Source organism: Synchiropus splendidus, chromosome 18 (genome assembly GCF_027744825.2).
Source record: "Synchiropus splendidus isolate RoL2022-P1 chromosome 18, RoL_Sspl_1.0, whole genome shotgun sequence".
NCBI classification, from domain to species: domain Eukaryota; kingdom Metazoa; phylum Chordata; class Actinopteri; order Syngnathiformes; family Callionymidae; genus Synchiropus; species Synchiropus splendidus.
The window spans coordinates 13200891-13213358 of NC_071351.1; the positions used below are offsets into that span (position 1 = coordinate 13200891).

Sequence of the window (12468 nt, forward strand, 5' to 3'; positions counted from 1 at the left end):
CGTGATTTGCTTATTAAGACTTTGTTGTGAAAAGCCAGGCTTGCCCCATGGACTCCCCCCCCACCTCCACTGAACTACAGCCTTGTATTGTGTAACTTCTCAAGCAGCAAGTCCTGCGCTACACTTTCCTCAGGGGGGACATGAAGTCATTGTAATGATTTAAGTTTTTCTGTCCGGTGTGTTTGCTCTGATCGCAGATGCAGCTGATGCAGAAAAACAAGGTCAAGGCTGAGATTCAGTCTCTAGCAGCAATCGCTCCGGATTTTCTCACCAGCATTTATCTTCCCAACAAACTGCGCTACGGAGGATGGATATAGCCCAATGCTGCCATCTAGTGGACTTTTAGTCCCACTACTACTGTTTTCAATTTTTCGACATTTTGAAGTTCGATAGTTATAGCCGATCAATACATCTGATGAATGCAATTGGTTTGTCGGACACTTAATACTGTGTTCATGAGTTTGTGAATGTGGTGTTGAAATTTCGCTCTGCAACTGAAACGAATGTTTGAGTTAGTATTACCAATGACCCGTTCAAAGGGATTTAATGGGCTTTGTTTGCATGTTAAAATAATAAATGGAATTAGTTAGTTTTCAAATCTGTACTCTTTTGCGTATACTTTTGTCAGATATTTTATTCATTCTTAATATGACCATATATTTGCAATTGAATGGCTTTCCTAATTGGACAAGTGAAAGTACAGTTGAATCACCTGCAGTTTACAATATTTTGGAACCCAAAAAAACATGATTTCAGCATTTACCATCATTTTCAAAGTAACCGCTCCTGAGTCTAAGGGAAGGTTATGCAAGTGGAGCAAGATGCATCTACTTCTCATGTCATGGACAACTGACCACAGCAGAAGAGGTAAGAGTGGTGACCCAGCTATCTTCGTGTACTGCAAAAGAGTTTTCTTCTCTCATATGAAAGTGCAATTTCTTCAGGTAAGTATTTACATTATATTCATGCAATATTACAGTTGTTTTATCATGTTTTGATTTCATGTTGATCTCATCTTTATAGTCTTTTTAATTTTATTCTTTTGAAAGTTTAAGTGGGATTAACTCATGTTGCAGTAGGTGCCCTTTTTTAATGGTTTATGAAATATTGTCATTTGAATTTGGAACTAATGATGCTTGAATTGTATTTTTTAGTTTGTCTCCCGGATGTAGTGCTCCTCCTGACCAGGCGGGACAGTCCAATAGTAATAATCCAGAGCCTGGTAACTTTGGCCTGTGTGAAGCTTCAGGAGAACATTTCAGAGGCTTTTATGTCAAGTAAGGAACTGAATTTGATACATGTGGACAGTGCACATTCGAAATTTGATGTTAACTCATGTAAGTTGTTTGAGTTGAGCAATGACCCTTTCCAGTGAAGTGTGAAATTAACATTGATTCCAAATTATCCAGGATAGTTGGATTTATCAGCCAACGGTTGGATCCTAATACTCACAGTTGTCGGCCATTGCTGATATGTTTACTGCTCCGGGTTGTACTCTGATGCCGGTGACCATGCCTCGATCATTCAGGGCATAGGGAACAGCCAGGCGTAGAAGTTTGTCTTCCGCCACAATGGCGTCGGCCAGCTACAGGAGCTTCATAAAAAATCTGACTCCTCCACTGCCTATGGCAACGATGATCATAATTTTTCAAAACAATATATTTACTCACTTTGAAGGTTGTAATTTCTCATTTTCTCCTCAGAAGGTGAGTGTTTCCGTTGAAACAGATGCGACACTGCTCACAGGTTCAGGTCAGTAACTTTGGATTGGGTTCATGCCGTGTGCTTGTATGGACCCAAGATGGAGTCATGAACAAGATGGGCATTGTGTCCAGCACTCTCGGTCACTACAAGCCGTGTGAGTGAGGTGACAGCTGTGATAAGTATGTCTCTGACATGTGCCGATTTCCTAGGCAAAGCCTTTGGCTGCGTGGGCGGTGACATCGCCAGCACCCTGATGGACATGGTGCGCTTCTATGCTGCTGGCTTCATTTTCACCTCTTCACTGCCTCCCATGCTGCCAGCAGGAGCTCAGGAGTCTGTGGGAGTCTTGAAAATTGAAGAGGGCCGAGTCCTAAGGAAGAATCATCAGGGGAATGTCGAGTTATGACAATTGCTGATGGACTCTGCCCTTCCAGTCGTCCACCGCCCAAGCCACATTAGCCCTGTCCTGTATCTAAGCCAGAAGCACATTCACTATAATACTTAAAAGTAAATGAGTCAGTACAGTGTGTGTAACGAGTCAGTACTGTGTGTGTAACTTGGTGCCCATGATTTTAGTCCTGATTAAATGGTTAGCAGGTTGCTGATGCAGAGGGGAACACTGAACTCTGTGACCTCGCGATGTCCCCCCCCCCTTTTTGTGGATCATATCAACAAAGGTTGACCTTTATTTTATTTTTTTACGCAGGCTGATTGGTGACAACCTCGAAGGTGTGGTTTGACCCACAGTCCCTTTCCTCGGCAGAATGCATCAGCCTCGTCACCTCAACCTCATGAGTGAGCGTGATATTGTCCAGTAAGTCCTGCATCTCAGGCCTCAGTCCATCAGCCTTGGCTTGACCATAACTAGAGATATGCGCCACCTACTGGCCATAATTGTAGTTCCAGGATGTACTTCACTCTTTCTGTAAGTCGAAGATTCACTCTGTAAACCATCTAAATTTCTCTGTATTACGGCCTAAAATGCGATTGGCTCATTTCGTTGATTAAGTTAAAGGCAGTTGGTTGTGAAAGTACTCATCTATAATCGGCTTAAGGGCAGATTTGTGGTCATTCATTCATGAAAAGCAGCACGTTTTTCCTCACCACAAGGGGCCGCTCCTGGTCTCTCATTGACAGACACTGGTGTGACGTCATGTGGTGACTTGAGTGAGTGAGTGAGTCATAGCTGCAGCTTTCTCTTGGAGCCCCTGGGTGGCATCAGTGAGTGACAGGATGTTGATGGATCATGGGATGAGGCGCTTGATACATGATCGGCTACTAATTGTGAGGTTGGTGTCTAACACTGCGCTTTAGTGGATTTAATAGACCAGCTTTTGCTGCCCTGTTATGTACCGGAGATAAAGTCAGTTGAGTAATAAGCCCTTTCCTCCTACTCATGTAGTTGAAGCCCCCACTTCCCATCTGTCTCATCTCTGAACGCTTCCCACCGCACATCTGCACGTCACTGTGCCCGCCAGCTCTGCGTGAAAACTGTCAAAGCCCCACTTGACATGCAAAAACCTGGGATCATCTGAAGCAGAGATGCAGCCTCGCTTTACGCTGCAAGAATTAGCATGTGCTCACGTTTTGAAGGCTGTTATGTAACTGCAGTCAGGTGACCAACACCATTGTGCTAAATCCTGCCTCTATTCTCACGTCATTCCTGCACTGGTTTGGCCTTCACACTGATCATTTTATCCTGATAAAATTTCCATAATTGCGTTTTTTGCTTTCCTGTCATGCACAATTCCCCTTTTCTGTGACTGCTTCCAGTCACACCTCGGCACGTGTGTAATGGAAGGCCCACGGGCCGAGCTGTCGGTTTTGAACTCTTGGCATTAAAGCAGTGGTCTGGTGTGAGAAGCTGGTGCTAAAACGGTGATGGTGTGTCATAATGCTCGGCCGTTGTGTGTTGAACCGGCGTGCGTGAGCGCGCAAATGCCGATTTTTAGCTTTCTGTGTTAATCCCGATCATCTGCACATCTGCGTCTCCCCCACTCACGTGTGCCGGCAGATGAGCTGCATGGCTGGATTCCCTCCGCATGCATCTCCCTCTCCCCTGCCCCTCCTCATTCAACACTGCCTTGCTCTTCATTAGTGTAGCATGAGAATGCTGCGATGCTCAAAACAACAATCAGTATCTGCATTTTCCCTTCAACTTTTCATTTCCCATCAGTGGGCCATCTTGATCACTCGGCATTGAACTGGATCAAGCTGCCCCATTTAGTTATCATCTTTTTTTTTTCGGTCAAGGGGCACCAACATTGTTATATTGGAATATTATTTTGACAAACTGGTCTTATTCTCAGTGGAAAGTGGATACTCTTAGATACATATTCTAGGACAGGCATGTAAATACCACTGAAGTGGGCTTGTTTTCACAATGACTGTGGTTGATGTACCACCCTGGATTTGTTTGTCAGGAGCTGCATTATGGTTCATTTCCATGCAAATGGGTTTCTGATTTTGGTTGCTTATTGACTTTTGAGCAAATCCAGGGGTCGAGCGCTGATCGCGAAAGAGAGACACAAACATGTAATTTCAAATGAGTGAGGTTGTATTTCTCACGGAGTCTGAGAGACGGGGAGTTGTGCCACAGTCAGCTTTAAGAGTAGCAGCCTGATGGTGTCACCTAGTTACCTATGGTTTTCACACACATGCAGTGGACTTGGTGTTACTGAGTCACAGCTGAAAGGTTATGGGACCTGGATAAGTATATTGCAGAGTAATGACATTGAGTCAGTCTCTTTATGATAGGAAAACCTGTGTGGCGTTTGAAAGTGAACACCGATTATAGAACTAGTTCTAATGAATTAGTTAGTCTCTTTGCACTGTAGCTGTGTCCTGACTTTCCGACTGCTTTAGCAATGGTCTTAACTGTGTAATCCACTTGTACATGATCATAAATTAGTTCACAATACAGCGTAGTGATGACTCAAACATTCCCATTGATGTGAAAGTTGTTCCTGCTGTGACTTTAAATGATGGGAATCAAACTCCTCCCACTTGCTTCTCTGTCAACTGAAGAAAAAAAAAACTCCCATGCGTCGGAACGAGAATGTGGTAGGATGTGGAGGAAGTTCAAAACATTGAAAATAATAGTTTAGACGTTTTATTTAAGCTTAAACACGATCTTACGAGTCGCGGGGCGCATTGGAGTTCCTCCCTGATGGAAAGGGAGAAGATCGAGCGAAGAAGGGGGCTGTTTTTGAGACGGTAAAAAGTAGTTGTTGGCCGTTGACTATGTAGAAAGTGCTGGATAGATATCGGGACCGATATGTCTAATGTGACGGCGGGTAAAAGCGTGGAGTGGCTGCAAGTGGAGTTGGAATCCGGCGGCGGCTCGCTGTTGCTGCTGGACTGCCGCTCTCATGAGCTCTACGAATCATCCCACATCGAGTCCGCCATCAACCTGGCCATCCCCGGACTCATGCTGAGGAGGTTCAAGAAGGGAAACGTGCCCATCCGGACGATAATCCCGAACCACGAGGACAAGGAGAAGTTCGTCCGGAGGTGTCTGACGGACACGGTGATTCTGTACGACGAGAGCACCGCCAACTGGCAGGACACTGGAGCTCCCACCACAGTTCTGGGTCTGCTTCTGCAAAAACTCCGGGAGGACGGCTGTAAAGCGTATTATCTGGAAGGTAGGTCCCTGATTTCTACACCACAAGGTCGATGCATTGCATGTAACGCGTTCACGTTCATTTTCATGTCGTTACTGGTGTTTGTTGTTAGCTTCGACGCGGCTAACTCGCCTCTACTCAAGTTGTTGTCAAGTTTGAACTCTTATTTCCACGTCAATGATGACGTTTCATATTTAACTTCAACCTCGTCTGAATGGCACTGGCATGTTTTGGTTCAAACAGACGTGAATCTAATTGTGCTCTGATTTATAATGCCTATAATTTTATCATTACATGGTTTGTTCATTGATATTAATTGGAATGTAGAAGTGTGATCTGATGATGTCGAAACTGTTTGAATAATTGCAATCGCTTGATTCCAAAAAACATACTTGCAACTCTGATCATATTTTCGTCCATTAAAATATTAAACGTCTGTTTGTTTACAGTAGAAATTTGAGGTTTATTAATCACTGCTGTTTTGCTTCCGAGTGTAGGCGGCTTTGTAAAGTTCCACACGGAGTTCCCAGAGCACTGTGAGACCCTCCTCGACAGCTCCTGTCCCAGCTCTTCTCCGCCTCTGTCATTTCTTGGGTTTGGAAACCTCCGGATCAGCTCTGACTGTTCTGACGGCGACTCGGATCGCGAGCCAAGCAGCGCTACAGAGTCTGAGGAGAGCCCTCTCCCAAGCAACCAGCCTGCCTTCCCGGTACAGATCCTCCCCTACCTGTACCTGGGCTCTGCGAAAGACTCCACTAACCTGGATGTGCTTGGCCAACACAACATTAAGTACATTCTCAACGTCACACCCAATCTTCCTAACATGTTTGAGCACGATGGACACTTCAGGTACAAACAGATCCCTATTTCAGACCACTGGAGTCAGAATCTGTCCCAATTCTTCCCCGAGGCCATATCATTTATAGGTGAGTAGGCCAACCTCATTTAACACACAGCTCTTCACAAAAGCTACGACCTCCAAGTTCCCATTTTATACATGTGTGAACAAACAATAAATTACTGTATTTTGTGTTCAATCAAAAATGTCTGCCCGGGCGGCAGTTGTGTTCTAAGTGTGCTTTATTACAACTTAATATCTATGTAGCATTTTCGGTCATTTTAAAGCGCCCACGTGTTCCTCATCTTTTCAAAACTAAATTTAAAATATCACAGTCATCACTGTTGGAAAATGGATATATTCGTTGAGTCCTTAAACTGTCATCAGTAGCCTATTAAACTATTACAGTTGCAGATGTGTAGAAATAGTGATATTTAAAGGCAAATTTTCAGTATTTGTCTCAGTAGTAAAGTTCTAACATTTCATACTCGGATAAAATTGATAAATAAATGTAAACTGTAAATTCATTAACTGTAAATTGTTAATGAAATTCCACTGTTTTTGGAGTGTATTAGTATTTTCACAGCGAGATCACTTTGATCTGAAGCCGCTCACCACAACTGCACTTGAAACCTCAGATTCTAGCGCTTCTGATGTGTTCATTTCTCAAGAGGTTGAATGAGGAAGGAACTGTTTCCAATCTGGGTTTGTGCAAGAGTTTTGGCTGTATGTATGTACTGTATGTTTAAAACGCTCGCCTTCTGATCGGATCCATCCAACGAGTATGAGCTCATTTTGCATCAGTCATTCAGACTTTGGTCTGCAGTCTTCACATGAAGTCTGTTGCATCATGTTTTACGGGTGTAGTTTGAACCCGTCAGATTATTTTTGTGTTCAAAGTAATAAATAAAATAAAATAAATTCAGGACGAGTCTACTTTTACAATGCACGTGCTGCAGCAGTGTTTTTATTTGCTCAGTGTAGTGGTGTTTGTATTCAGTTGTAATGTGTAAATAAAAGGTGTTTTTCAAAGATTGGGTTCACAAAAGTAAGTCATCAGCAATAAAGTTAAAAGCTTCCTCCTGTGTGCGCAGGAAGTGAAAGTCGCGGGTGGGAATCAGCTTATTCACTAACAGGATTTTTGCTCGCTCAGTCTGGTGTCTAACCCCATACATTTGTCATCGTCTGTGTCAATAAACTTTTTTTTTTCCCTCTCTCTCTCACAGACGAGGCCCGGTCCAAACAGTGCGGCATCCTAGTTCACTGTCTGGCTGGTATCAGTCGCTCCGTCACCGTCACCGTCGCCTACCTGATGCAGAGACTCAACCTCTCCCTCAACGACGCATATGACTTTGTCAAGAGGAAAAAGTCCAACATATCTCCAAACTTTAATTTCATGGGTCAGCTGTTGGACTTCGAGCGGACGCTGGGACTACGCAGCCCGTGTGACAACCGCACCACCACCACGAACGAGCAGCTCTTCTTCACAACGCCAACCAACCACAACGTCTTTCAGTTGGACACGTTAGAGTCAACATGAGAGTCGCTTCTTCATTCCACCGGCACCTCAGGCGCAGTACTCACCTCAGTGTCCTTCTTGCCTTAATGTCACATCTCAGAGTGAATTTCACTCTCCGCCATTCACGGTTTTCCAATGCTCTCCCATGTTAGCAGGGATGTCCTGCTCAACCACGGCTGTTATCTCGGCTCTCAAGACAAATCTGTTGTATTTATTACTGTTGCCATGATGGCCTAAAAGGAATTATTGACCAATCCGAATGTCCTCTGGGGACCAGTCGTACAATGCTACTCAATCTGATGTCATTGACTGGGTAGCAAAGTGGTCCTGCCAATCACTCATGCCTCTTCTGACCGTGAATCTCAACATAAAGCACAGAATCAAAATATAAATGCCATAAATGGCCTCCAGGGTTATTCCTTCAGTGACCTCATCACAGGAAGCTGCACTTGGTTCTCGTAAATTACAATTCTAGTTGTATCATTTCCTGAAAACTGGAGTTTGTTATTGAATCATATCCATTTATTTCTCTAGATGGATGATGTACCTGCTCATGACTTTGACCGGACCCCAAGTTGATCTGCTTGAGGGGCGGAGAAGATAATGGGACATCCATTAAAGACAACTCATTTTTGTTCCTGGTTTACTGTTCAATTAAACGAAGCGTTGAGTCAATTGCCCAGATCTAGCGAATTAAGTGAATGATGGGGGATTAAAAGTAAATGAGTTTCTGTCCTTACCTCACCCAGCGACATCTTCAGGGATTGTGTGTTGGAGGCAAATGTTTGTCGACACGGCCTCTTAAATGAAATTGCGTCCCAGGGCTGTTGTTTGTAAAGGAAAAGTACTTGTTTGTGATGAAAGCCACAGTGATTCTCATCTGAACGTTATACACATTGAACTAAATGTCCAAGGTATTCTGTACAAGTTTATACAAGAAATATATTTTTACTTGACTGCTGCTTCCTGGAGTTTTTTTTAATTTTTTTTTACTTTTTTTCTGATTTAAGGTAGAGTTGTGTGCCTTTTGAAATGAGCCAGATTATCGCGATTTTACAATGCAATGACTAAATTCACAGCAAATTTGGTTCTTAAATGTTGACCTTGTTTTCTAGGAATCATCTCAGTCTCGTCGAAGATGAAGGAAGCATGTTGTTTAAGGTTCATCTGTTTCAAGTCTGGCTCACGCTTTATTTCTTGCCTCATGTCGGTGTTGTATCGATTCTCCTCTGAACTGATGTCAACACTTAACTCTCACTTCACAGGTCGACGCACTGTCAGGGATGGCAAGGCTGTCGAGGGCTGCTGTCCACGTCAATAGCATTTTTGAGTCACCAAGAGTCCTTGAAGATCTTTTGCGGAGGTTAGTTTTGATCTGGAACTTAAGAGTTTTTTCATCCTTGGTGGCATCCTTATGTACTTTACAGACTGAAATTGCATTTCTGTACAGTTATTGAGCGACTGCTTTATTCATTTTGACTTGGGGAAATTCTGTAAGTGCCATCACTTGCAGAGGCAAATCTACGGTGTTTATTAGTTGCTTGTGCTTAATGCTAAGAGTAACTCAAAAATCTCCAAGTTAAACTGCTCATTCAGTCAATCACTACAATAGTCGATGAGGATTTGGGATGCGGGGCATTCTCTCATTGAAGTGCTTCACCGTAAGTGATTTGACAGCAGAGGAGAGCTCTCCACTTTCTAACAAACTGAGGGCAAACATGACTGGACCTGCTGAGCGACAACTCTCAGTTGTGATCATAAAAGCTGTTGAGTGATGGCTCTCCCGGCATGACTGAACCTGGCTGGCCAACATACCTGCAGGGCGAACCTGTGACTGAAGAGAAGAGGCAGTGGTGCATTATGGGTGATCACAACCCAGCTGTGTATCAGCGCTTGTGCAAGTTTCCCTCCGGACACCGACCCGTCAGGTTCGCTCTTCAATGCTATAAAATTAGAAATGTAGAAGTCAAGGTGTGGGGTCGGGAGTCCCCCATCTTTGTTGTTGAAGAGCACGAATTTGCAGTGATGTTTACCCTCAGAGCAGAGAAAAGAAAAATGTTACTTTGTGTGCTTAAAACATTATGCCCATTCATATCTTAATACTGAGCTGGGATTAAGGGACAATATTTTTTCTTTCGAAAAATTAAAAATATATACCAAATATTTTTTTAAAGCCATTGTTTGCAAGATGCTTGTTACATTACAATAGCATAAACCTAAACCGATCATGATCCTGTGACCCACATTAGTCAGTTAAACATGGAACGAAATAAACAGTGACGCAAGGCAAATACTTGGTGGATTAACTACCATTATTTAGTTTTCTCTCACTACTGTAAACCCTTTAATCACTTCATAGGGGTAATAAGTGCTGACTCAACTGAGGTGGGAGCTTTGGCTGGCAGGACGGTGGTCAGGGTGTGTGTGTGTGTGTGTCACACTGGCTGGAGCTGGTTCACACCTGCTGTGGTTGTAAGAACATAGCTGACATGGTGCACGGCTGTCTATTATTTCACAGCTGCCTCTGTCTCGGATGTACAATTACCAAAATAGTTTGTTTACTTAGCTCAACTGTGGTGCTGCATGTGGTGCGGTGACTTTTTTAGCTGCCCGCTAATTCTCATTGTCATCTTGGATCAAGGCTCTTAATGTCACATTGATATCATATGGAAGTTGGTGGAGAGACCTTCATGTTTGCTGACATTGTTTTCCAGTTTGGTGATTTAACCGTGTACAGCAGATGTTTGGGGTTGAGGAGTATAATCCTAATCTCTATATTTGGCCACGGCTGTCTATGACATCATGTCAGTGAAAAAGGGATGACATCACCCGTGCGGGTTTGTCTTCTGAGCTGGCCGGTGGACTTCGGAAACTTTTTCTTACCTAGTTATTTAAAGGTATTTGTGGAAGGCCATTTACATATACATGGATTTTTTCCCCATAAATTTGCCTTTTAGCCACCTTATTTTCGCTCAGCTCATTGTTTGTAATGAATATGGGAGACGTTGTAGGTCATATAGAATTTGACCAGAATAATCGTGATGTCACTTGAAACCAAAATAAGGGATTCATTTTTGTCTCCTGTTTTCCTTCATTTGTGTGGGGTGTGATTTGACTCCAGGAAAAGAAGGAACTTGTCCCAAACATTTAGCTTTCAGCCTGTATTTCAGTGATTGTGCTGCTATTGCCTATATAATTCAGACTCCTCTTGTTGTGACACATCTCCTCACAAACCTTTTAAAGTCGCACCATCGCTGTGCTCACATCCCTCCCACAGTGTTGGAGAACTAGTGTGAGTTTTTGGCAGCGAGAATAGTGGGTCATGTGTAAAGCAGAGCCACATGGAATATTAGTGGCAGAGCGAGCCTGCCATCTGTTAACACCAGAAGTCTGGTCTTGTGGCCAATTTCACCATCCGGTGATGTACAGCAGCCGAGCTCACCACACAGGAACAAACTGATATCTGTTAGTGGTTTAATCTGTGGCAAAGTGAACAGAAAGGCAGCAGCGACCGCATCTTGCCAGAAACAATATACGTCAACACAACACGAAGGTCAGCTGTCTGTCGTGTGTTCACGAGGCGGCTCCGTCTGCCAGCTACATGCGCGAACATATGCTACTTACAGAGTTGTTGAATGATGCGAAGAACTGGTGGATGGCTTTGAGACCAGCCATCTGACAGCATGATTGATCCCGATTATGATGTCAGAGGACAGCAATCTTCTTGTCTGCTGCAGAAATAGCAGCCAAAACATAATAGTTGTGGATTATGTTATGTTGAATCTGTGGTCTGCGTAGTGGAGTAGCCAGTTTTGGGAGCCTTATTGGGGATGATGGCGTGGCCTGGGGGCCCCCCATGAAGCCACAAAACAAGTTTCTTTCTGCATTCCCTCAACTCCTCCTTGTTCACCCTCTTTTTCTGATCTTGATACCAAGATGTTTCTAAAAATTATAATTTGAATATATATATTTTTTCCACATCATAATTCCTTTGTCTTTAAATGCGGGAAAATGTTGAAGAAAAGTAATGTTTATTCATTTATTTAAGTACTTTTCCATAACCTGGCTGATGAATATAAACCTTTTTTTTTTTTTCATTGTTTCAGAAAATTGCATCATATCGATTTGGCTTGAATTGCAATCCTGAAGGCAGGCGAGGTGGCGCAGTTTTTGCTGTAGTTTTGGGGAGACGCGTCTCCAAAGGCTGACTAGTCTCATAGAAACTGGTGCTTCACTTAGGTGTTTTCGTCTCTTCGTAATGAGCCAAAGAGAGATGTAAAACATAAGTGACCATGTTCGACTTAAACTATCTACTGAATGTTAACTTGTGAGGCTGCGAAGGCACGGACTCACTGGGATTGAATAACATTAACTTTTAAATGAAAACATTAGCAAGGAAAAAAAAAACCTTATCAGGGAGAATGTTGTACTTTAAGTTAATTAATCGATCACAGCGAAGCATTTCCCCCACCATTTAACACTCAAGACTTCTTCTCCCGCGTGGTAAATATAGATAGACCCTCCAGTGGTGCAGCAAACAAAACAATCGCCGTCATTCATTCACTGAATCAATGAATAGTTAGTGTGGAATTCTGGGTTTGTTAGTCTCGCTTTTCCGTGGGCTTTTACGGTCAGGCAAGGAACAGTACTTCAGTGTTCTGAGCACCACAAGTGGGACAGAGCCTTGTGATACAATATTCTGTCTGTTCCACTTGGACTTTCACTCCTTCTGCTCCGTATTTGTCTTCTCTACTCTTTCATTGTGGAGAGCAGCCAGGACG

General features: G+C 43.3%; 3 protein-coding genes across 4 annotated transcripts in view; all 3 read left to right on the top strand.

The window, feature by feature from the left end:
* Positions 1–848, top strand: part of spo11 (SPO11 initiator of meiotic double stranded breaks) — a 28392-nt gene extending 27544 nt beyond the window's left edge. For both annotated transcript variants that reach the window (XM_053848738.1, XM_053848740.1), the window contains exon 15: positions 198–848. In XM_053848738.1, the coding sequence (XP_053704713.1) occupies positions 198–317 (120 nt within the window). In that variant the 3' untranslated portion in view covers positions 318–848. The remainder of the gene's footprint in view (positions 1–197) is intronic.
* Positions 849–1480: 632 nt separating this feature from the next.
* LOC128749813 (5-aminolevulinate synthase, non-specific, mitochondrial-like) lies at positions 1481–2522 on the top strand (the record flags this gene model as incomplete). The annotated part of the gene is given in 6 exon segments (XM_053849732.1): positions 1481–1680; positions 1729–1793; positions 1796–1843; positions 1914–2167; positions 2299–2332; positions 2452–2522. Coding segments are annotated over 6 exon segments (672 nt in total), but the record flags the coding sequence as incomplete, so codon positions are not given.
* Positions 2523–4592: 2070 nt separating this feature from the next.
* On the top strand, positions 4593–9526 carry LOC128749299 (dual specificity protein phosphatase 7-like). The gene is made up of 3 exons (XM_053848741.1): positions 4593–5351; positions 5828–6256; positions 7395–9526. The coding sequence occupies exons 1-3, from the start codon at positions 4982–4984 to the stop codon at positions 7706–7708; spliced, it is 1113 nt and encodes a 370-aa protein (XP_053704716.1). The 5' UTR covers positions 4593–4981; the 3' UTR covers positions 7709–9526.
* Positions 9527–12468: the final 2942 nt, after the last annotated feature.